The 27,078-nt window shown below is 32.1% G+C and overlaps 1 protein-coding gene across 2 annotated transcripts; it reads left to right on the top strand.

Moving 5' to 3' along the window:
* The first annotated feature begins 659 nt into the window (after window positions 1-659).
* On the top strand, window positions 660-27,078 carry LOC113509922 (uncharacterized). 2 transcript variants are annotated; one of them, XM_026893349.3, is made up of 9 exons: window positions 660-839; window positions 14,590-14,662; window positions 15,874-16,071; window positions 17,209-17,322; window positions 21,228-21,370; window positions 22,260-22,379; window positions 22,919-23,063; window positions 25,036-26,352; window positions 26,944-27,078. In XM_026893349.3, exons 1-8 carry the CDS (start codon window positions 808-810, stop codon window positions 26,296-26,298), a joined length of 2,088 nt encoding a protein of 695 aa, XP_026749150.1. In that variant the 5' UTR covers window positions 660-807; the 3' UTR covers window positions 26,299-26,352; window positions 26,944-27,078. The 2 variants fall into 2 exon arrangements, with proteins under 2 accessions (XP_026749150.1, XP_026749151.1); XM_026893350.3 differs by lacking the exons at window positions 660-839; window positions 14,590-14,662; window positions 15,874-16,071; window positions 17,209-17,322 and adding an exon at window positions 19,855-20,837.

The raw sequence follows: 27,078 nt of genomic DNA, 5'->3' as shown, positions 1-27,078 counted from the left end.
CACGGCCATTATTTTAATATTATAAATTAATGACCTACCCCGGCTTCACGCGGGTAGCCTATGATACTCACTGATAATGGAACTATAGGGAGCTATCTATAGATCTAAGATTTTTTAATCAGTTAAGATTTGTTATAGTTTATCCATTACAAAAAAAAAAAAAAAAATCTTCTTCTTTTCTTTATAATTACGTTACTTTATAATTGCAATATGATTATTCAGTCTGTTAACTTAAAAATATACCGCACTTTGCACGTATTTATTACATACTTAGATACTTCCCGAAATGAGTGAGAAACAGATGATAAAATTAATTGTAAACTAGTCTAGAAAGAAGAGATGTAGATTACTGATGGCAACGAACAAATGGCGACTTGACAAAAACAAACGCGATGGAGGGTATTTATAATTGAAGACAGAGCCTTCAAGAATCTCTCGAACGTTGCTCGAAGAGTAGATCCATGGTTTATATACCATCAATAGGTTAAAATATTAATAATTATTTTGATTCTTTTATTTTCACACCACAAAGAACTCATCAGCATCGTAAATTTTATTTACGGTATTCACGAGTTCTAATTTACTCTATTTTTGCTATTCCACAATAGATGGCGCCAAAAGTACGAAGAAAACGGTATAAAATATGAAAACGTTTTGGTCCAGCAGCCATATTGATTGGAAAGATCACGTGATCAAAACAGTTCATATCGTTGCAATATGGCGAAGTAGACTTTTGCTGATCAGTTGTGTTTTGTCATGTTTACTTTTGTGATTATTTAAAAGGATTTTTCTTATGTGATTATTAATATGATATCGGCGATAATTTCCCGATTAGTTATGTGAGTATTATATTTTTTTCTGAAATTAAAATAGGCCTTTGTGACGTTTTATCTAATTTATTTTTGTATAGCTCCTTTGTTCGAACAATGGACGGTTTTCTATTATAATTAATTAGTTAATTATTATTTCAATATTTTATCTCATATTTATCTGAGCTAATTTTATTTCTGGAAAATCGATACCTTTGGGAGCACCATAATTACTTAAATAAAAATTTGACATTTCTGGTCTATATTTTTTAAATTTTATTTTTTTCTATTTAGATAGGTATCTAAATTACCATTCATACATAATGGCTTGCTTTTTCTATTAATTAACTTAAATTGCTGTTGAGATGTATAAAAATGTATGAACCTTCAAAATTGCCTACATGCTGAGGGTTATATTTTTCTTTTTATTTAGGTATTTAATTTCTTACTTTTGGGCAACTTTTCTATTGTCATTATTATAGATTTAAAGGAAAAACAATTACTAAAACAAAAATCTCTAAGTGGGTATGCTCACTGACCAAAAGTTCACTTAAATCATAATAGATATGTGAATAATATTAAAGAAGTCAAGTCCTTATTTTTGTTGCCTCTTTTCTTAAATAGATCTTATAAGTGAGGCCATGAATTCAGAAGTTTGCTATGGAAGCATGGTTAAATTTTCATTACATATCTACCTACTACTCTTTGTTATATAAATTAATTATATAAAAATTATTACAAAAAAATAAACTGTAATAAACAGTATAAGCTACATATTAGACTATAAGTGTAATATAGGCTAGTAATAGGTACTTTAATATATTAAATACCTATTTATAGTAAATTTTTTTATCATTGTATGTAATAACACTAACAACAATACAAAGCCTCTAAATACTTCCTCTTTTTGGGTTCTTAAGGTTGACTAGAAGAAATCCTTTTAAGGGATAAATCCACATGTGTACACTGGCATAACCTAATATCTATATTATAGGTAAATGTACAAAAGCATATTAATTAAATATATAAACAATTGTAAACATATATCTAACTGCCTTACATATGTAATTCAATTTTTAAAAAAGAAGAGATTTTTAACATGTTTATATTTCTTTGTGTTTGTTGCCTTATAACTCCATCAGTTATAAACCGATTTAGAAAATTATTTTTTATCTGAAAAAAATATACTTAAATTTGTCTCATGGAAGTTTTATCAAAATCAGTTCAGTTGTTTAGTTTTTAAATCAAAATAACTGGTTTTGCCATGATTGAAATTGTTTTTTTTTTTTTGTCTGGAATGCTGCCTTGTTGTGAGTAATGGTAGCTCAGTTGAATATGCTTTATTTTAATTCTAGAAAATGTCAGTCTAAACCTCTGAATGCTTTAAATTCATGTTTGATTTTTTAAATTTATTTTCACTAGCTTCATACTTTTTCTTAAAGCACATATAAATCATTGGTTTGGTAAACTATGTCTTTTTGTTTAATGGATAATAATGGAATGGTAACCCTACTTGCTCTAACAGTATATGCTGGCAGAGCACCAGTGAAGGATGATAGATGAGAATGAAAAAAAGCAGGTCAGTTAGCCCATTGTGATGAATATACTTGGAATTCAGCATAATGGTTTCCAGGGGGGACCACAGGGAGGTCGACCTGGTTGGGTATATTGCTAGCAATAGGGTCCTTAGTCTCTATTACTAACAATCCCTTCCCCCTGGTAAACTATGTCAGAAACCTTTATTTATAATGAAGGTAAAAGGCAACAGTATAGAAACTTGATACCAAAGGTCACCACCTTTACATAAGGGAGGGGAAGGGATTGTTACTAATGGGATCTAACTGACCCATTGCCAGCAATACACCCTATCAAGTCGACCTCCACATGGTTCCCCTTGGACATCATCATGGTTAATTCTAGTGGAATACATCACAATGAGCTAACTAACCTGCTTTCATTGTCCCTTATCATCCCTCACTGGTGCCCCGCCAGCATATACCGATAGCATATGCGGGGTTACCATTCCATTATCACCCATTAAAAAAAAAGCCTCACATAAGTGGGTAATAGTATAGTCTTTAGATATAACATTCAACAGATTATTACTCATCTCTCCAATACATATATTTTTTAAAATATGCCTGTAATTGAAAATATATTAATGTGAAAAAGAATAATATTACCTGTAAACATATTGATATAATCGATAGATAGTACTCATGAAACTAAATAAACATCATAAAAAACCTTTGTACTGGTGATAATATTAATAATAAACAATAGAAATGAAAAAAAGAAAATTAATCTTAGGAGTATTTATATAACTTACCAATCCATTAATGCCCCACAGCTGGCCACAAGTCTCCCCATAAGTGGAGGATGTAGGCTATAAGACTAGCACAGTCAGTCAGATTTAATAAAACCTTAACAAAAATTATAAAATATAATGAGAATAAAAAAGGAACGGTGATATGTTGTATTCTTACTCTGAAACCAAAGATATTTTTATATATTTTATTATAATATTCTTTCTATATTTTATGATAATATCTTATTGTTATGTATGACAATATTTTGTATTTAAAATGTATTATGTATTTTATTTTATTCATATTTCTTTATTATATTGACAGAATCTCAGCTTTTACAGGAAAAATTATTATGTAAAAATGTTCCATGTGCTACAACACCATACTGACAAAATTAATTTACAAGATGTAAATAATATAAGGGTTTAACAATACAATTTAGCAGAATAGAAAACAAACAGTAAATTACAGTAAAATAGTATTATAAAACTGTGAACTGTATTGGTCGGTACCTACACTGACGTAAAGAGTGCCAACCATCACTTAAAGTTATGGCAGGTACCCTTGATATTGTTAGTATATATGTACAAGCTATGTTAGTACTCATGATATCCTATCAATACCAGTTACCATTTTTTTATTTTAATAAATCATAATTCACACCAAAGAAGAAACTAAACACTGAGAGTATTTACCTTTTTTAAAGTGTAAGAGTGTGTGTTTAAAAAAACTAGTTCTGTTCATATGGAATTTAAAAATAAAAATTTTCCACAACTGTTTTTTTATATTTGTATCCAAAAATATGGTATTGTAAAAACATGAATGACTACTTTCTCTTAATAACAGCTAAAAAGCCTAAATTGGATAAAATATATACTTTCTGGTCATATTACATTATTGGAACATCATGTTACATAAGTATAAACTGGTTGTGAGTACACAAGGAGCTTGTGTCTCCATAGTTGAAGGTTTCTCATTAAGTGAGATCAAGTTCAATCATAGAACCCTTTAAAAAATTGTGAATTAGATACTACTAATTCGGAATTTTTTTATGCTTTGAAATTATCGTAAACAGTGGAAGAAGGGCTACTGATAATACTGATATAAGCTTTTGGAAAACAATAAACATTGTATATTAGCACTTATCTATAATTTAAAAACTATCTTGATAGCATTCAACATCTTCCAAACTACTGTTCAACTTGTTATTGGCTATGGTCCAACCATTCTTGTATTTGGGATGTGCCATTCTAATATTTGGCAGCACTGTGGTATGGCTGAGCCTTTTTATTCTTGTTTTCACCTTCAGACGTTGCCTAGCTTTCTTGGAGACTAATGTTGTCTTTATTTTTTAATATATTATTAATTGTATTTTTATAACCTCAACTGTAATATAAAATTCCCTGATTTTCATCTTACGTAACGTCTAAAGACGTCTTTAAAAGAAGATTTACAAGCATTCATTTTGTAACTTAATCTGATGTGACGTGTCAAATATTTATGTTTGGTGGCATCGCGGAATTCGTCATCAGAGTACCCCTGTGCACTGCCGGGTGCTATTTCGGGTAAGGCTCGGCCGTTCGCCTCTGGGGTGCAGCTGAGACGAGCTTTAGTTCATGGCGCTCACGGCTTGCGCTCGCGCCGCTTCTTCTATGCAATAAGTGAAGTGCGTTGACACCTAACTGTAGAGTGATTCATTTATCGACGTTCGGTCTACGTTTATTGAAATTATCAGTGATTGTCCTATCCGAGTGCGCTGAATCTGTTTAAGCTGGCTTGTCGTGTGCCTTGACTCGCCACATATGTTCTTATTGAGACCACTTGTCTTGCCTTTTTCGGTGTAACCTCGTCGGAGTTACGTGCACCTTTACCCAGTTTTGCGAGTGACGTATACCCTTGTAATTTAAATGTCTTCACGGACAAAGCTTGACATACGGATAACTATTTATTACGAGGATCATGTAGTCGTAATTTATATTTAATATTTTTTAAGAATTAAGTTACTTTAGTTTTCTTTTGTGTCATAAATACATTTCAATTTATATTTATTGTATTTATTTTTTTTACCTTTATTTATTAGTCTAATATAATTATGATCTTTTCTATTATCATGGTTAGTATATGAAAAAAGGAATGTGAAAGAGTGCATCGGCTTCTTCAAGTCAGGAACCTATTCGAGCACAACTAAGCTGAGTCGTGATTCATAATACAGTTAAATATGTATTACTGAAAATTGTAACTGTGCTGTGGCTGCTAGTACATACATACTCATGAGCTCGCGTATAAATAGTGTAAACACCACCAATGTAGGGTACGCGCCAAAATAACTATGGCATAATTACCCTGCTCTATGACGTGCGTACAGCTACTGTTTTAATTTTTCAATTTTAAAATACCTGTTTTTTAAATATTCTTACTGGCCCCATATTAAAGTTTCAAATATATCATTTATAAAGAATTTCAACTATCTTCGTTGTTTCAAGTACTAAATTAGCATTTAGATAATGACCTATAGTTATGTGCCATTTTTTACCACTGTACAGTACCACTTCCTTTATACTTTACACACAGAAACGTTTGTAGAGACCTAGTCTAGGGATCAGAAATCTTTCTATCTCCTCAATTTTATATATTGCTAAACGGGTGTAGTTTGTTGGCGTTTTGTAAATTATTGAGAAATCCTTCTTTATCTTAAAATTGAGTTCCAAAAATTCAAAATTTGGGATCCTTACATAGTAGATGTTGTTTCATTTGTTTTAAGTGGACAAACCATTGTAATATCCTGAAATGCGAAATGCATTCGTCCACTTTATTGAACGTTAATATCATTATTATGTGCCAGATAGTTGTTAAGTATAAATAGTTACAGTGACGAATTTGTAATTATAAAGAACGGTGGCCGCACGCTTGACCGCTTGTTACAATAGACAGGAAGTTACTACAGTATCGGGGTCACGCAGGTTGGCTTTTCTAACAAGTATTATGGATTACTATTACTTATCCATTAAGAAATAATATCCTCCTATCATAATTCCTATCGGAAAGATCAATGCTGAGTAGTACTAATAAGCAGTAATAGTTCAGTCGGATAAAGTTTAACTGCAGTCTAGGAATTCCAACATCAAATCCCAACCAAACCTCTGTAATTGTGAGGAAACAGATTGTTAGTTATTGGTTGTAAAAGCTTCATAGTTAGCATTATATTCTATCAAATCGACTTTCCATTGGTTCCTCCTGGAAACCATCTTAGTTAATTCTTGTTGAATTCGTCACAATGGGTCGACTGACCTGCTTTTAAACTTGAAACTTAATGGTCGAGTAATAAATAGCAGCGTTCCTCTTTAAACATCACTAAAAGCCTAACTGCGGTTGCCAATCCACTTGCGAAGCGCGACTACTAGAGTAGCTAGATAGAATTATTCTACTATTAAGAAATAGGAAAGACTATTCCTTATCCTATAAAAAGGAGGCCAAATTGTGGAATCAAACATTGTGATTCTGTTATCACACTCTAGTATTCTGCCTCATGTCGATGATCGTAGTAATTTTCTTGTCATTGTTCGCGATATAAAAACATGTACCTAAATTGATAGTAATCTGGACAAGTTCGTATTCGTTGACATAGCACATATGTCAACGAATTAGTCTTCACAAGTCCCTATTAGTTCTTTTGAACTTAACTTGAATTTTCAATTGTTCGCATGGTCTTGTTGCAGTTTAAAAGGTGAGTTACGGCAATGAAATTACAGGGTACAGAGGAATAACACCATAGTTCTCAGAAATGGTAATACATGAAGAGTATCATGGACAATCTATTATACTCTGTTATTCTCACGGTACTGTTTATGTCTATATGCGACAGTTGCCATTTTTCATCAGGTGGACCGTCAAAAAACAATATATTTGTAAATCGTAAGATAAAATAATTATTAATAGCAGTCCATAGTCATTTTATAACGCTAGTGTTATGTTAAAAAAACTAAATACATAAATAAAACAAATTATATCTACTCGTAATCTGAAAATACAAAAACAGAATTATAATTCCATTTATATGGTCAAATTAACGGATTCAACACGATATCAAATTTAGTAATGACATCATCGCGTCAGATTTTGAGATAGCTATCGATACCATGTTTAACTTCAAATTTAAAGAGATTTCACAATTATTTTATAGTTGTAGTGAACTATAGTTAATTAGCGCATCCATAGTTAATTTAATATTATATTAAGGCTATCGTTGTTTTACGTTTATGATATATCTGATCGAAAATTTCTGTGATGTAATATAATTTATTATTAGACAGTTAAAAATTGCTTTTCCACATTGGTTGATTATTTATTTTTGCTTATTAGAATTATAACTTCTAAGCCAGACGTTTGGTTTTTTCATAAGACTGATATATAAGTATATACTTGTTTAAACAAGCGATGCTTCAATGTTTATTAACGACCCTGAAGAACGGAATGATGATCATATTTGGTACGCCCGATAACTAAACAGTTAGAGAAAGGATGGAAACGGATACATACTATACGTGATCAGGATTTGAACCCAAATCGGTAAGGCATAGGGATTTTATTAGAGCGGCAACATTAATTTAAATAGCCGTAGTCCTAACAAGACCCACTTTCTTGACCATTTTTTTTATTCGCATTGGAAAAACATATCCAAAGTTTTAAATCAAAGTGATAAATATGATTGCGTGTTCTTGTGGTTTGAAGCAGAATTTTAGAAACTGTTTTGGCAGTGATGAATGTACAAGTTCGTTGATTTCAACAGAATACCTGTTATTGTTTTTTCTTGTAAGTAGTGGTTAAAGTTTTTCTACGGTTTTATTTATATAGAAAATCATGCTAGGTAGATTGCTCCCATATCGCATTGTTATTGACCTAGTTTATTAAATTGTTAGAATTTAATTTTAGTCATAAACCTTATTTATAACCTTTTATATATACTTACATCCGTGTGTTTTGCTAGATAAGTATGATAGACACACAGCAAATAATTGACAAGGAAGAGATTCTTGTCTAGTCGACCTTATTTATTTGTCTTCTTCTTGGTTTCACTGAAAACATGTGTCCCTGTATAGTAAGTTTATGAACGCTTAGAGTTATTTAAATTCTCGCTTTATACCTATCTTAGTTGCTAAGAGCCAACAACGCGAGTATTTATTCCGTCAGGGTCCGTTTATTCTCTGAATTGTATATTTTATTTGAAATGGCTAGTCAATTGGAAAGTGATAACCGCCGTCTGTATTAAAGATTTGAACAGTCCTATTGACATTACAAAATATACTGTGACATCCATAGATATTACGCATTGACAATATCCTTATACAGTGTCACTCCTAAAGACAAAAATGTTTTTGTATAATTACAAGTCAGTACAATTTGGTTCATTTTTGTATAATAGAAACGTGATAATAGATAAATCATTGTATAGAATTCTTACCGCTGCTGCCACAACTAATATTACATGTCGTGACTCATACCAAAATAGATATTTTACCTTTATAGACAGAACGCAAGGGTATATTGTATACTAGTGTGTGTAGTTAATATTATATACTAATAAATCACAAATACATTGTACAGGGCTGTCCGAAGCTAAAATTATATTAAAAGGCTTGTAGGCTTGCCATTATAACAAAAGCATTGAATTAATTAGAAAATTAAATTATTTTATAAATTATTTGCTACTGTTTGTATTGTTTTATTTCAGCACAAATCTAGTTTTATAATAAAAAGGTAAATAATTTACATTTGCATCCAATATCGACAACCTTACTGTTTACAAATAAGGAGTGGAATAGAACAAAAGATATGAAACATTGCGTGAGATGATTGTTGAATGCACCGCTCTCAAGCCAGCGCACCAGGGTTCTTGACCTATATGCCGTTCCGCCATCGCGGGGGTGATATCGTATTTTCGTAACTACAAGTTTCAGAACAGTTTTACGAGCCTAAGGTTTATGTGCAATAGTAGCAATAATTCCACAACACAAGTTTATTAAATTTAACAAAAAATTATACTAGATATGTACAAATACAAGATACGTTATACCTGTATACTTCTTAATTCAGCGCTTATATTTTATTTATTATCAGCTATAATCTGTTATCTCTATAAATAAATCTGCATCAATATATTTATTAATTTATTGAATCGTTGATTAGGAACTCGATGCAGTTACTTTGTTTACACATGGATAATTTTTTCGCCTCATTGATTTTGTTTGCGTCATACATAGTATTTTTAGTACATTATAACGGCTTCAAATCGTACTCCTTACATGGAATTCTACTAGAACTTTCACAACGTACATAAAAGTGTTCTCAGGTATATGAAATATTTATTAAGTTCACCTTTTCCGTCAAGGTTGTCCCTGGCTGAGTTGTTTGCTCTTTATAAACTGTTCTTAAAAGCTTTTATCTCATCGTCTATCATGTACGGTATCCTTATTGAATTAGGAACATTGCTTGTTTTATAATCTTCAATCTATTTCGTAGCGTGAGCAAATGGGTCGGCTTCCTCGCCTATTTTAAGCTTTGATTATTAGGTAGTTGCGAAATCATACCCTAACCCACAATTTTCTCGTACATGTGTGGCTACTTCCTCAAAATATGTTCTAGTTTCATCTTTGATGCGTTCTACAGCTCGTGATCTGTAAAATAAATATATCATCATAAATAGGTATATTATTAATCAAATTTTAATTGCTTTGTTCATCATATAATACAGATTTTGTTCTTTTGTTAATGCAATATTTTAATTGATTGTTGTGTATCTATATGTGATTTATTAATTGAATAAAATCATATTTGCGTAATAAACAAAGACCGTGCATAAGGATCTATTTGTGTATGTGTAAAGCCTTATTTTGCTTAATCATCTGTTATACTATATAAAACTATATAGCTACCTTTGATCTCTATTTTCTAACGTCTATTTTATCCCTTTAGATTTAAATTGTCGCTTTGTATATTGAGGTAATATAACTTGTAGTTAGATTTTTTTGCCTGTCTTATTTATCTAGTTAATCTCTGTACATGGGAGATATTTAATTAAAATTGATATTAGGGCTCTTAATAAGAGCAATATATAACCAAAACTATATTTTTGCTGGCTGTGTGAATGTTTGTTTTGCCTTTACGCAAAAGCTACTGTACGAAATTTGCTGCGATTTTCACAGTTATATTTTTTGTATGTTTTATATTGATACGCCGTCTAAAAGTGGTCTATATATTTCATTGTATTTCAAATCCTCGCATACGAAGTAATGGGTAAAAATCTAGTCGTAACTACTATTTAAAAATAATTATCTCATTTTTTCATTGTATTTTTACGATACTTTTACAACTACCGGTAGTTGTTCAGTAGTAAAAAGCAACTAACTGTTGAAATCCACATATTACGTAAATATTTAGAGTCCATTTTACTTTACTCGTTATCAATTTAGAAAATATGATTATAATTCTTCTTTATGTTATAGTACTTACCCTTCAAAAAAAAAAATAAGTACTTATCGAATCATTTGTTAGCGTATGTTTTAAAGATAACTTAATTTCCAGATAAAATAATCAACAGTCCAATTCTTTACACTCAATAAAGTGAAATTAATAATGTACATCTGTAGGTAATTAGTGCATTTATGTGTGTAATTTTAGCAATATTGTCATAAATACTATTTTATTACAAACCAGTTTCAACAATAGCGGTACATTTATATTTAGACTAGCGTTATTAACATGTAAACAAATTATCATTGTTTTGAACGCACAATGCAATTAGCACCTAAGTATCTAATCTACCTATTGTTGTTAGTAAATTCTCAATAGACCTATCTATATATTGTATCGCATCTGAAAGGCAATTGGCTTGTTTATTTCAAAGTCATCCAGTGTAGCAATCCACTATTCAAGTGGGATAGTCCGTATCGTTAATACTTTGGATGTGTCCAGTCCATAGCGGGGTAGACCATTTTAAATTGGCGTTGCAGACTACAGATGTCTGCAATTTATTACACATCATTCGTTGAATTGTAGGTATATACCCAAGAGCATTACTGGTTTCTGTCTTGGTACACTGATTTTTAATGCGCGACACTTGCTTCGCGTATAGAAGTATTTTTGTTTCGCAAGGAAAAAACATGGTACCAACACGGGAGTAAATTCCATCGGTGACGTAATTGCGTAAAGTAACCACAAACATAGCTAAGAACTAAGAATTTGGTAGTCGCTTAAAAATCCACAAAAACATTGTATACATGAAATGTTATATTATTCATATCAACGTATATTTTTTGCCCTCTACAATACATAAAAATTGCCTGGAAGAGATTGTTTGTGAAATTGACTGTGTTTATTATTTTTCTAAGTAGTGCATTAAAATTAATAATAATGCACTAAGTATGTTAGCAAAGGTGGACATATCCTCAGAAAATCTTTCTTTTTTATGCAATTTAGAATGGCAAACAAGCCCATCTGATGTAAAGCAATAATCGTCCCCTATAGATATGCACAGTACGTTTACGTCTTAATTGGTTTGTTTTGGAATCCTGCAATAAGGAGGAGGGCGTAGATATTCGCGACAGAGTTTTATACTGCTGCGGATATCCTCGTTTTTCAATAATATTGTAATTAATGTTTTTGTTCCAAATAAAAATTTATTATACAAAGAATTTTACAGTACCACGGACATTACGTAATATACTCTATCGCCCATGATACTCTTCATGCGTTGCCATTCCTGAGGACTAATATGTTATGCTTCTGTATCCTGTAATTTCATTGCCATACTAGCAAATTGAATGTACAGCCATACAAACATAACTGCTTTTCGCTAGAAACACGAATGGAACAAAGGTACTAAGCAGACGACTTTTGTAAAAAAAAATCTCTTTCAGTCAGCCTAACAGTGGTATAGATATAAAATAATAATCACGTAATGAATAGATTTTAACAGATGGACTTTTAACTGTAAAATGGATGATGTTTTCGCAGAGTATATGCGATATTTTCATTAATATTTACAATCCAGTGAAAGCGTTTATCGTAACAATTTTCATTGGAAGGAAGTATATAATGGTCTCTAGTATCAATACTATTCATAATGTTATGTTCTATTTTCGTGTAGCCCATTTCATTTAGTGGTAGCTCGTTAAATTGTTACGCACTCTTGCGCTTTGCCAGACAGTGAACATGTAGAATGGAATATACGGACCGAATGATATTAATTTTTTCAGACATCAAAAAACTGGCTCACTACTGGACATTGAACAGATTTCGTCTGCGGCCAAATCTCGTTTTAAAATGTTTACAATATCCTAATTATTATTTAATTTTATAGTGCTTATTGTCTACATAGTTTTGAATAATATAATAGGGCATTTTTATTCTTCTCTGCTTCTTAATACATATTATTCAATATGATGTATTTTCTGTAATGCAATGGATAATTCTTAAATGTTTGAAATGATGGTTTAATGATCATGATGCAACTTTATTACCTAATACATCACGTTATGTAGGTTATTCATGTTAATGAAAAGGAATATAACGTTTAGTTAATTATAAAACAGATGTGGCATTATTAAAGCTTATATTAACAATGGTATTTTTAATATAAATCTAATTTGCTCGTTTCTAAATTGAAATCAATAGGAATTGTAAACAAATGTTCAATAAATATTTTCTATGATACGAAATCACTTTGAAATCATTAATTTGTTCCTCAGTGGTATTATTCCGACGTGTCATTTATAAATGATAGTTTATGAATTCATTATCATTCGTTAGTGGCCCGCTGCTGAATATAAGCCTTTGTCTATATGGGGAGTTTTGCCAGTAGTTGCTATGCTTGCCAAGCAGGTTGACAACGCAATTTTTTTTTATGGGTGATAATGGAATGGTAGCCCCGCCTGCGCTATCGGTATACACTGGCGGGGCACCAGTGAGTGATGACAGATGAGGACGAAGCAGGTCAGTCAATCCATCGTGACGAATTCAACAATAATTAGTCACGATGGTTTCCAGGAGGAACCACATGGAGGTCGATCTAATAGGTTATATTGCTAGGAATGGACCTGTTATAGATCCAATTTCTAACAATCCTTTTCCCCCCTGACAATGCAGTTAGACTTGAAGAGGGACGCTGCTAACCCATTCCTCGACCATTAAGTTTCCTTAGTCGCCTCTTATGACACCCACGGGAAAGGTAGGGGGTGGCTTATTCCATACCGAGACCACACGGCCAGTTTACGAATTGCGAAAATAGACGGACGTATGTCGACCAAATCGTCATAGTCGTAGAATACTGACGGATCTGACGAATATTACACACATATATATATATGTATATCCGTCAGTATTCTACGACTATGACGAAATAGGCGACGTGCTGAAGAAGGGCCAGATTAAAAGTACCCGTAACCGGCGAACGTGTATGAAAAGATTGTGGAAGAAGCGAAAGGAGTCTGTTTGAATCAAAGCATTTGGCGTTCCATTATTTCTGCCTACCATAATAGGAGACGGGCGTGACAGATATGTATATATTTACGTATAAAAAACTAATTTAAATGTAATAAAAAATATATAAAAATATATAGCAATTATTACACATATATCTTCTATATTGTAAGGCGTTCAAGTCATCTACTTATAGTCTATACTACAGCTTCACAAAACTAGTAAATAACAACCAGTTTAATTCTCCCAAAATGTCATTATTATTAATGACTGAACAAATTTACTAATCAAATTGAAATTTAATTATATTTTTATTGTATCAAATTGTTTTTTTTTTTACATACTCATTTTATTATAAAATTTTTCGATCAAGTGATTTTACAATACGAACCGAATTAAGCTGACAATAAAAACCAATGTTATTGATTTACAAGGTAACTTGATCACGCTATCTAGTTCGAACACATCTTGTGTGTGTTTTTACAATTAAATTGTGCATATACAATTTGTAGTAGTTTTTAACAAAACAGAGCACTCGGATGGACGTTAAAATGTTAAATTCAGTGAATAAACAGATCTGGTAGATTCCAATGTCGTGGTGTGCTCGTATCCATGGAGGCAGGCCGCGCACGCGGTTACCGTGACGATAACCCTCGCTTACCGACGCTCAGTCTCGGACTGTCCAGTGTACGGCTCATTGTCAACCAGATCGAAGCTGAATACGCTCGTGTCGTTGCCACCAAACTAGACAAACCAGAGAGCAATACAGAACTCGTGAAATACGATCCGTACGCGGATGAAGGCTACGACGATTATGACGACTCCCCTCTCGAGCCACCGAGCGGCCGAGTCTGGAAGCGATTTATAGTGAACCTCGGCTTAGCTCTCAGCCGATGCATACCTAGTGTCACAATCGGGAACTTTGGTATACTTGCCATAACGACCGGCTTGTTCGCCCCAAGGATGATATCTTACTTCCTCGTGTATCCATTTTGCAGATTGGTATTCGGCACTCTCTACCCGGCTTACGCATCATATAAAGCTGTCCGGACGAAGAATTTAAAAGAATACGTAAGTAACTTTTGTTTTTAGTAACTAAATTTTATATGGATCGTGAGGTGAAAGGAACTATGTCTAATGCCAATGTCATGTGAAAATAATTAACAAAATACACAACCAACGCTAAGCACAATGACGGCCTTGTCACGGCTGCATGCTCGAACTGCTTGAAACGCTTCAGTTCCCGTTGTGTCCTTTGCCTTGTTCCTGCCATATTGTACCTACATACAATTTTGATTGTTATGTTATGGTTAGTTACTTTGGGCATCTCTCATTATATATTGTTTTTAATTTTACGTACTTTTTGTATGAATACAAAATTTGTAAATCTGTCTTCTCTTTGTTTTACCTATTTTGTATGAATTATAACGAAATTGTTGGACTATTTCTTATTACGTACATAATCATATAATTATCGCAATAATATATACACAACGTATTTTTGATAAGTAAACAAAAGGGACGATATAATATATACATATCTACATAATGACTGTATTGATTTAAATATTCAATACAATGCCATTATCTTACCAACTTTTGCTTTTTTTATTTATTTACGATGGTACTATGGATATGATATCTTAATAATTCTTTAACGCCCACTGCTGGGCACGTGTTTCCACCGATTTTTTTTTAAGCGCTAATTATAGTTTACTATTTTCACGCTGATCTTATATAAAGTTTTAATTTCGAGTTACTTTGCCGATCACTAATCCATTTAACTTTTCTCTCCCTTGCAAAATTCAAAATACAAATGTTTTGTTTTTTTTTATTTTGTATACAATAAACAAATAGGGATACATTCACATTTAAAAATATTATATGGATGTAGTATATATTAACATTAATATTTATTGAGTTGTACTCCCCGAATATTAAATATTTAGAGTAAAATTTTGATATGGCGTTACGACACATTTCAAAGCTTTCGTCATGCATTAAAGATAGCAAATATTGCTTTTGTACTGGGTATTAGTGAGGGATAAAAACATTGAAGATGGACTCGGATTAGTTGACTAATTCACTAGGAATGTACGATAATAATTATAACACGATGATTTCTAGGGAGGCTCGCATGGAGGTCGACCTGATAAGAAATGTTGCTAGTTATGTGGCTACTAATCAGCTTATATCCTTTATTAGTAATCCCTTCTTCTGGTAAAAGTAACGTCTTATAATATCTAAATAATGTAACAGAAACCATTTTGTTTGCATTACAGGTAAAATGGATGATGTACTGGATAGTTTTCGCCCTGTTCACATGCACAGAGACCTTCACGGACGTGTTCCTGTCATGGTTCCCGTTCTATTACGAAGTGAAGATTGTGCTGGTCCTATGGTTGTTATCGCCGGCAACCAAGGGCTCCTCCATACTATACAGAAAGTTTGTCCACCCAGCATTATGCAGAAGGGAACAGGTTAGTTAAATTATCATTAATAATTCGTTGTAATCCTCGCGCCAAAAGTAGGAAAAGTAAGGTAATAGACTACTTTTAGATGACATATCAAGATGAAACGAACAAGCTTTTAAGTTAGGTCTTTGAATTACAATTTAAATAAAACCGCATCCAATTTGGTGCAGTAGTTTTTGCGTGATACCGGAATAAACATACAGCCAAAGTTTCTAAAATTTATTGTTTTAGTTTATATTTACCCCTATTAAGAACCCTTAATTTTTCTAAAATATCTCCCATGTACAGATATCATTTACAATTAACAATTTTATTATATTGGTAAAATATTAATTCATAAAATGAATGGTTCAAGTTCACAAAATGCTTATGACTACGTCATCTGGACTTATAAGTATAATATTACTATGTATCTATAGATATTACTTGTAAATGTATTTTTCAGACTTATTAATAATAAGAGAATATTGTTACGTAATGTTATGTATTCTAAATGTAGGCGATTAAAAAAAGATAATAAGAGTGTTTCACAATAAAACAGCCACTTCAATGGCAAATAAAACATAGTAACCGAACTCGAAAATAAACCCTATCTATTGATAGGATTTATATATTTTTTACCCTTGTAATTCCGGCACAGAATGGGCCACTCTTTCCCGTGGGTGTCGTAAGAGGCGACTAAGGGAACTTAATGGTCGAGGGATGGGCAGCAGCGTTAAAACATCACTAAAGGCTAATTGCGGTTGCCAAGCGTGGCAACTATTGGCTAATCCTCCCTTATAGGAGAGCCTTATGTTCAGTGGTCAGTTAACGGCTGATATGGCATGGTACATGGTATATATTTTTAGCAAGAAGAATCATATTTGGTACAGAATTGGCAAAGATATAGCATAACATTCATAAAGACTATTGAATTGAGAAACTCCGCCTTATTGAAGTCTTTTAAGAATTATAAGCTGATGTCATAAAAAATATTATCGTTGCCTATAGACATAGACATGACAGAATATTAAGAGTATAAAAATCTGTTAGTATAACCATAAAACTTAAACGACAACTCGAAGAGTATGGATAGGATTGATCTATCATAAATCGATCAAACGAACAGAATAAGAAAAATGGCTCTTTACTTTTTTTTTACAGGAAATAGATGAGTACATAGCGAAGGCCAAAGACCAGGGTTACCACACAGTGCTAAACTTGGGCACGAAAGGCGTCAACTACGCCACTACGGTCATAATGCAGACTGCCATAAAGGTTAGTGTACAACCTTATATAGCCAAGTGATAATGGCATGCTTCATCCGAAATTACACATAAAATTTCAAACAAGATCTGTTCTTTAAATAGTAATAATACAATATTTGTATAGAAACTATTGAAATAAAAACTTTAAACTATTTATTCTTAAATGGATTAGGAAAACATAAAAATGCAAATGTGAAGTAAAAATTTTAGATTATCATCTCAATTTATTCTGAGTTCAACGAATTTTAAATAGTTGAATGGTACTCGTAATAGTAATAAATTGCTACTTACTTGATCAAATTGATTTCAGTAAACTTCAGTGAATCCATTCGTTAATATTGTAATATCAAAATGAACTCATAGAATCATTCATGCAGCTGTTATTATATAATAAGTAGTTGTGTTTAAAATTTTTATATCATTTTACAATGGATTTGTAATAATAGTGTAAAGCATTTAAATCATACTAAATATCATGTTATTATTAAAAATAGAACAGTTCTTATTTGAATATTAAATTAAGCGAGGGTATTGGTCTTTAATATTTAACAAAAAAATTAATAAATTCACTGTTTATTAAATTCTAATCACGTACCAGTTTGTACATGCTTTATAACGATTCGTAATAAAATAATTAAAACCTAAATATGAATCGTTTGTGTTTGTATGGCAGAGATTAGTATGAGAGTTTAACGATAGTTTAGAAAGATGAAGGAGGTGATATATTAAATATTTGCCAAAGTATAACTTTGTATTGGTATAAGTAATATACACATACCATCTCAAAGTTGTACTTTTAATTAGTCTTTAAATTTGATTCAGTATTGATTGCACTAATAAGAGAATAGAAGTAAGGTATTTATATTAGTCAAAAATAATTTAAATAATATGACAAGGTACAAGTATTCTGAATAATATTATATCGTTGATATAAAAAGATTCCATCAAGAAGTCACAACACAAACTGTAAATTATATAACATAATATTTGTCTGAAAGAGAGGTCTGATTGAATTTGTAAAACTGAGAGTTGAACAAGACACCTATATATTTCCCGACAGGTTAAAAATAAATGTATCATATTTTCTTTACATACTTGTGTTTTATTTTGCTTTGACTTATGGAAGATGGCAGTGAAATTACAGAGTACACAGTATCTCCTGTGAAGACCATGGTGCTGTTCTTGTTTTTAGTTGACGGTTACCACTTTATTACATAAAAAAGTCTTTGTATGAATGTAGAGGAATGGATGAAATTATATCTCGGATTTATTGATCTAAAAAAATTAAATGTATGTTATAGTTGTTATTTTTTTTTTTTAAATCTACGATTACTACAGTCTAATCACAAACTGCATCAATATTTGTTAATTTTGTGTTGTTTTTACCACTTGAGTTATTGTCACTACAAGCAAAAAATTCAGGCAAGTGTGGCATGCTTGATCACAGAACATGTTATGTAAATAACACGTGCGTCAAACTGTTTGCAAATACTCGCTTACACGCGTGCTAATTTATACACAGCTGTACGATTTTTTCTCATTCAATTCTGTAAGAGTCGGTTACGTAGTTCATTTCCAAGACTTGCCATTTATTTATGTCCAATACTCAAATATATTTTATTTTTTAGCATAAGATTACGGTTTTTTTTATTATTATTATTAATTGTGTTTATTTTTTTAAACAATAGTATTTTGGTAGGTAAAAGGTCTAAATAACTCAGTTGCGCCGTCAGCTTCTCTATCTTTCTTTATGATACGATAAATAAAATTATCTAATACCATACATTAACAACAATTTATTATTGTTCAATTTGATCATCTTTCATCGATTGAACTGTTAAGCGACTCTTAAAGCTAAAAGCACTTTGTACAAGCAAACAACTCATCTTAACTGTTACTGTCTGTCATCAGGCATGACCACATTCGCAGCGCTACATTTTTTTTATATGCGCACATATACATAGTTTTACACAGCCGCTAATTTGTTTTTCTTTTTAATTTTATTAACACGCTTTTTTAATTTCTCCCCTTCCAACCCATCTCTTCCAAATGTCCTTTCCATCGCTGCTTCACGCAGAACTTCAATTTGCCGTCACCCGAGCAAGATCGAGATGCTAGGAAAGCGATAACTGGCCGGGACGTGCCTGATGGTTACCATGGTTACCAAGACACTTACGAGGACTTAGAGTTCCAGCGTTCCGAGGACAATTTGCCAGGCGTCGTAGAAATAGTAGAACTGGATAACGACGGGCCTGTCCCAGATCTCCTGTGCGGCGATGGTGATGCGAATGATCCTGACTATGAACCCAGCTCGGCCCGCAGTCGCGGCAATGTTGTGCGAAAACGTAAAGTCGCTAAAGAGAAAAGGCCTCGAAGCAAATCTAGAGGTCGCAGAACCAGGAGTCAGGCTGCCATGGAAAACAATGAATTGATGGTCGACTGACTGCTCGTTAACAATACACTAAATGAACTGTGATTCTTAGCTGATTTTAGGCAATTACGATAGGATATAATCCATTTTAATGTAGTATCTAAAGGTTCTAGTGTAGGTACCGTTAAATATCGTAAATTTAGAATGATTAATTACCGACTTTATTGTACTTTTACACAGATTTCCTTTTTAAATACCAAACTGTTTTGTGCCAAAGTATTCGTCTAAAAACCTAAAAAGTTTTCTTAATTGTTGAAAACCCTATACAAAAGTCACTAAGCGATGTATTTATAAGTACATTAGGTTATCCGAAAATTTCCCACTTTCAATACTTATTTTTAATTTGCCTGTAAATTTTTTTTCATTGTTCCTATACATACCTATCATAATCTCAATACGAATACGAAAAATGTATATTTTTTTAAAGCATGACGTATTTAATCTATGTTTTAATAAGTGCACTACATATAATATGTGCATGAAAATGTTGTGAAAGCGCTGGTAGCGCGTCATTGTAAAATTTTAAACTAAGTTTAGACTATTAACATCCGAACTCGCATTATGCCATGCCACATCTATATATATCTATCTATATGCAGTTCTTATTGTCAAATTCTATAACGTCTTATTTTCTGTGTTCTTTTGTGTGGTCCATTATTAAGTAAACGAGGTCTGACACACGTCTTATGATTTTCATATATGAAAGAAGTAGAAAGATCTTTCTGTTTCCTTCTTGGATTTTTCAAGTCGATAGTGAATAGCCATCTGCTAGGTATGCGTGATTCGTCTTCCTAGAAGTGGGATCAAGCGGGAACTCATAGAGTAATAAAAAAAAAAACATTTTGTGGCATCGGATGTTAATAGTATGTATTTAGTTTCTAAACATGTGTGACTGACTTAGCATATTCTTTTGATAATACAATGTAAAATTTTTATTTGTACTTTTTATTTCATTAATATTGATTTTAAATTAAATATGAAAGCTTAAGAGAAAACGCTTAGGCTAAATTTTATACCTTAATGATTGCATGCGCTTTGCCTCACGAAGCTTCTGTAACAGACGCAGTTACACCAGAGGTGTAACCAATCACGTTGTAAGTATATTTTTAATTTTTTTTTATACTTAGTACGTTAACGGATAATATTGTAGATAACACAATTTAATGGAATGTGTAAGCTTGTCTTAACGAACTTCCACATTTACTCAATCACACTTAAACAACTAAAAGGATTTGAATGAAATTTTGCATAGATTGAATATTTCCTAGTTTAGAGAATTTTTTTATCATAAATCACGCGAGTAAAAGCTTGGGTCACAATTATTAAGTGTACTGAAAATATTATTGTTTTATATAAATATGTAATTTTTTTTTCATATATATAATATAAATTTCCATACATATCCAGAGGAATTACCTATTTAAGTATTGCTTTTTCAAATTTTAACATTTATGCATAATAATTAAAGGTTATAAATTGTTCAGGGAGGTGGAGGTCTAGTACAGCAGCTAAGGAAGAGCTACAGCCTATCAGATTTGACTGAGTGTGAGCCGCGCGAGGAGCGGGGCGCCGATGAGGCTGATGACGTAATGACTGAGCCGCGGCTTATAAAGCGAAGCGCTAAAAGGTAAACACGTAGTTTTTAGTTGCCTAGTGCATTGACACTGGGGTAAGGGATTGTCATTAATGTAGCCAGTCCCATTGCTAGCAATATATCCTGTTGGGTCGACCTCCACGTGCCACCACCAACTAAATTTCAGGTATATTCCTCACGATAGGCTAACTGACGTGCTTTTCATTCTCGCCTATTATCCCTCACTGGTGCCCCACCAGCGTATACCATTAGCGCAGGCGGGGTTACGATTCCATTATCATCTATTAAAAAAAAAAATGCATTGACAACAGATGGTGATGCCCTTACACAAGTAGTAATAGTGGTAGAATGCAATGCACAGTACAAGATGTGTTTCGTTTACTACTCGTACTAAAGGGCGCAGTGTCATACTTGTTTATTATATTATTTAAATAAATAAATAAATATTAAGCACCATTGTACGCAAGCATAGAATGTTAGTTTTAATGTATGTAATGTGTATAAAATTTGTAATCTTGATGACAAAAATGTATTTGAAAAATTTTAAATCAAAATATTGCCAAGTTTTTAGTAGTAGATTTGTATGCTAATGTAACTTAGTCTATGAGGTTTTTATTAAGGTTTTGTTCACTAGCAGAGCGCTTAGTAAATATTCAAAACATTGAAAAATGTTGAACTGTTTTTTTTAAATTAACAGAAAAATGCGACGTTGCCACACTGTAGTAAACTAAAGTTATGAACGTTCTTAAGTTGTGCTGAATTAGGCAACACACTCGGCGAATATGTCTGCGTTGGCTGCTTATTTTGATAGGCATTCATACGTCCGAAGATCAGTAACCAAAACCACGTTGAATATAGCACTATTCTTAGCGTAATGATATTGTAATTCAATATATATTAATATTAATGCTAATTTTTTCAGCGGGTTCACTACCCGGCGCAGCGCGTCCGAATCGAATAGCCGCTCGCCAATGTATTTCCCTGAAGTAGACGTGGATGTGAGAAGCACTCGCTCCAGTAGGAGTGACGAGCCTGATTTTAGGTTAGTAGCACAAGGTGTAGACTGTTAAACGGGTAACTATGAAAATAGAAAAGTAGATTTTAGAACATGGGAAAGAAACAAAATACAAAATTTTCCATCAACATTATTTGTATATTATTGTATAAAAAAAAAAAAAAAACAAAAAAATTAATAAATAAATAAATGGCGGGCCAGTACTGTACGATTCACGCGTCACTTTCTGTCGCGTATTATAAAAATATGGAACAAATTACCAACAGCGGCATTTCCTAATAAATACGACATTCAATAGAAGAATTTATGCCTATTTAAAAGGTCGGCAACGCATTGCCGAATTCCATAGTGTTGTTAGTGTTCATGGGCTGACATGATTACTTACCATCAGGTAACCGCGTGCTCGTTTATCGCCCTTCCCAAAAAAAAACACCCAATAAAATATTTGAGTTCCAACTTTCATATGAACGCAGCCTAACTTATACGGGTTAGGGTGTGTTCACATAAAAACACGACAAATTTTTGAAATATATTTCTATTTTTTTTATGTATGTCACTTGTTACAGTCACATAAAATCATCGGAGGATATAAGCTCCGGGTATTCGAGCGCGGACAATTCGGGCGCGTTGTCTCGCGCGGGCTCGCTGAGTGGTCGCGGCCGTCGACCTGCCGTCCGCACAACCACCATTAAGCGTCCACAAGCCGCCGAGGTCTGGTAACTCCGATACCGATAATTATCTACCGTGATTACAATATTTCAGGACCATCCCGAGTTGTCATTGATATACAAAAACCCAAGATGACATGCCTATATAAAATTTGCAATTAAAATTTAAAAATTGTTTTCGTCAGAGACTATTCATGAACGAAGTTCAATATGTTTTTATATAAAAATGTAATAAATGCATAAATATAAACAATTATTTATGCACCTTTCAAATATAGAATTCCCCATCTGTCTATATACAATGTACGCTTATATGGACGTTATATTTTATCACTACATAATTTGGATGTTTGAGCTTTATTTTCAGTTACATTTCTTAGTTTCTGGTTATACCTCTTGTTTCTTGTATATCAATGAATCTAATGAGAATTATGATTCTCAATTGTTCTTGCGGACTTTCAGAAACTTGCATTTTAGGCAGTACACCATTGGCTCTTTTTACACTTTGATGCTTCATTTATAGTAAATTTATATACCTAAAATAAAATTTATGCTACCCATTATTCAGATGAGATTTTGTCGAACTTGAAATTGATACAAAATGTGTCACAAATATTATGTAATTAGTTGCTATTTATAATTAAATGTATGTTAAATACTCCGTGCAATTTGGGATAGAATACAGGTCGCCTGTAAGTATCGTAATTGAGAAGCGACGTAAAGAGATAGGCTGTATTTTTTTGGAATCCTTTGACGATAAACATATCCATGCGAGATTTTGTAATTAGAATTCGCATTTATTTATAATTTTTTCTCGGGATGGTAAAAATTTTGATTAGATTATTGCATTTATACAATTTCTTCAAATAGTATTAAACTTGTTAAAGTTTGATGGAAGTAATTTTTATATCAATTATTGCTATCACTAATACACAAAATTACTTAGTTTGAACGAGTGTTTCAGCTGGTATTCCGATATGTTAATGATATAGTACTATTTATAGTAAGCTGCTAAATACGTAATATACAAGTTGTTTTTAATGGAAACCCAGTTCATGTGAATTGTATTATTAATATGCTGTATTACACGAAACTATGGAAATATGTGAGATTGTAATAAATAATAAGTTAATTTTTAATATCTATACTCAAATTTTAATATAAATCTATAATAAGTCAATTATAATTTACTTTTTTACTACAGTGATTTCCAAATCCTTTGTAAATATCATAGTGACTTACTAATATATTAAAGGACTCTATTATATATTAATAAAATATATATTGTAACTTGAATCCGATGTATAACCATAAAAAAGCAACTTGTATAATATCAGAGATGAATTGTCATGATTGAATAGGTTTGTATCTTGCAGATTTATTCTTATTTTTATTAACTGTTTGAAATTATTAATATCGGTATATAATATTAAACAGTTAAAATCTGCAAGATGGACAATACATTAGCAATGGAAATGAATTGATTGTCAGGGTAGGATTGGTGCTGGTATCGGTCATTAGAGCTTTAAAGATGTATCAAATGAAATTGGCTAATTTAATTAATAATTATAATATATAAATAATCAATTAACGGACAAATTAATTTATATATGTATTTATGCTCAAAAATATGAAATGACATATTTTATGATAAAGCTTGTTGCTTACAAGTGGTCGTACTATATGCACTGAGTGTTTTGTATTTAAAATAAAAAAGTATTATGCTGACTATAAAGATAAATATAATAAATATCGGTATTTTAGATAGAAAACAAATTGTAGCGTGTCTTGTTATTGAATAAAAAGAACTAGAAATCTTATCAAACTATAAATTATGACTTTGTTAGTCGTTTAAAATTTTAATGCATGTTGTGAACGAAGTAATATTTAGGTACTCGTTTTCTTTTTTTACCTTTTCCAATTATTTATAAGTCTGTTCTTGCATTTATTAGTGTACAGTATATACTTTCAATTTCGTTATTTTTGATTTAGACTTAAGACCTTTTTATTTAAAGGAAAGTGAAGTAATCATCGAGGAGCCACACGACGACGATACTTTTGAATATGCGAATATGCCCCCTCTCTTTAATATCCCATCCCCTCTTTACTTATCTCATTCCGATCCACCATTTTTATATCAATATATTGGAGATCAAATTAAAATAGTGCAAGTATTGGGTAATCTACCTCTAAGTACAAATCCTAACAATCAAACAAACAATTCTGATCAGCAAAATCAAACAGTAAACTTAAGTCATGATATTTTATCAAATAATAACCTACAAAAAGAAAACGAAAATATTGCTGACATTATTTCCGAATTGTCTAACGACAACGATAGCGTGACAGTTACAGAGGTTCCAGTCGAAAAAGATCTTAAAGACTTAAATAAAACTTCAGGGTCCTCTGAATATATTCATCCGCTAAAAAACGAAACTTTAGAGCTTTCGGGACCAAAGTCTATTGAGAAAGTAGATGACTCTAAACCAGATATACCATCCGCATCAGTTGCTTTTGATGCTTCTCATAATGATGACTCAGCTGAGAGTGACGATGAAGCGTCATTTGGAACACCAGAAAATTCTCCCAAAAGTAAAAGGAAATCCCCAAGGGGAAAATATGGCAAAGCGAAAGCTCCACCACCACCCAACGTAAATATAGCAGATGACGATAAAGAACTATCAGATAAAATGTTAGAATGCGCTATTAGTACAACTTCACAAGAAAGTTTAACTGACATTGTAAATAAACTTCCTACTAACGCTTTTAAAGAAAATACGACAACCCAAGGGTTGCAAGTCGTTAATCCCATAGCAGAAAAGAAGAGACGTCATAAGTCAAAATCTCCTTGTAGAATTCCTAAAAGCCATAGTTCGGGAATAGGAAAATTACTGCAATTGCCAGGAAAGTTGGCTTTTTGGCAAAAAACTGATGATAAGGCTAAATCTGACACAATGTCGGTCTCATCAGGTGATCAGAGTAGGAGATCATCAGAAAACATTGAGCAACTAATAGACGAGTTTCAAAGTTGCTCTGAACTTGACAAACTTGCAAATATAGCTGATGACTCTGATACACTTTTAAAGGGAAATAGTAGCGACGCTTTTAATATTAAAGATGTAGCAGATTTTGAAAATGAAACAATAACTCAAGATATTATAGACAAAAGTGACGCATTGCAAAAACTTATCAATGCAAAAATAGAGAGTCATCCCGAATATAAGTTTGTTTCTTTACACGATGAAATACCAACCACATCAAAAAGCACTGATGTTTGAGGCTTTCCCAAAGTCCTGAATGCATATTTCGTACAAGCAGGAGTTAATAAAACAGTATGTAACATTAATTGTATGCGTGCATTCGTGCATGCCATTAATATACATGTCACATTGGAATCCGTTCGCATATTCAAGGAAAATTACTAATAGTTTCCTTTAATACCTGTTTGATCTTTAAAACATAGTTTTGCCATTAACAATACAGTGTATTTACCTAGTAACACGAGTAAATGCGCTTTGTTTTATCAGTATGATGTTTACTACCCGTTAGTGTATTATATTTATTTGTATTTGTGTGTATTGTATCTCTATGTATTTTTTTTTATAATACTAATACTAAATAGTGTTTTTTTTTTGTATACCCTATTACACTGACATAACTACGTTAGTTAGATTTGACCACTAACGTAGATAATGGTGACACATAATTGTGAAAGATCCTAATTGACTACTATAAAAAAGTACCATCGAATTGGAAACCTCTTTCATTTTTTGAAGTCGCTTGATAATATTTAATATAAAAGTGTAATAACAGAAACATTTCTTACAATAAAATTAAAGCCATTTAATTACGTGTCACCATATACTACAGAAAAGCTTGTGCTTCTTTTCAATTAGTTTTCAATTTATTTGTTTTATTTTCAGGCAATGCTGTCGGCCTCTGCTACAATACCTCGCGCAAAAAAATCTAATAAAAGGAAAACACAATAAACATATATATATAGTTCCCAAATATGCTTCCTATTTCATATATTAATTCTGCTGTTTGATAGATACTCA

This window comes from Galleria mellonella, unplaced genomic scaffold, assembly GCF_026898425.1.
Source record: "Galleria mellonella isolate WM207_F2 unplaced genomic scaffold, CSIRO_AGI_GalMel_v1 utg57, whole genome shotgun sequence".
Taxonomy (NCBI): Eukaryota; Metazoa; Arthropoda; class Insecta; order Lepidoptera; family Pyralidae; genus Galleria; species Galleria mellonella.
The sequence above is the reverse complement of the archived record's forward strand: the minus strand, read 5'-3'. Positions and strand labels throughout refer to the sequence as shown.

Excerpts from the sequence above, each read along its gene's own strand:
- LOC113509922 (XM_026893349.3), top strand. The coding sequence starts at position 808 with ATGATATCGGCGATAATTTCCCGATTAGTTAT. Across the intron at positions 14,663-15,873 it reads CGAAGAATTTAAAAGAATAC|GTAAAATGGATGATGTACTG; the intron begins GTAAGTAACTTT and ends TTTGCATTACAG. Across the intron at positions 16,072-17,208 it reads CATTATGCAGAAGGGAACAG|GAAATAGATGAGTACATAGC; the intron begins GTTAGTTAAATT and ends TTTTTTTTACAG.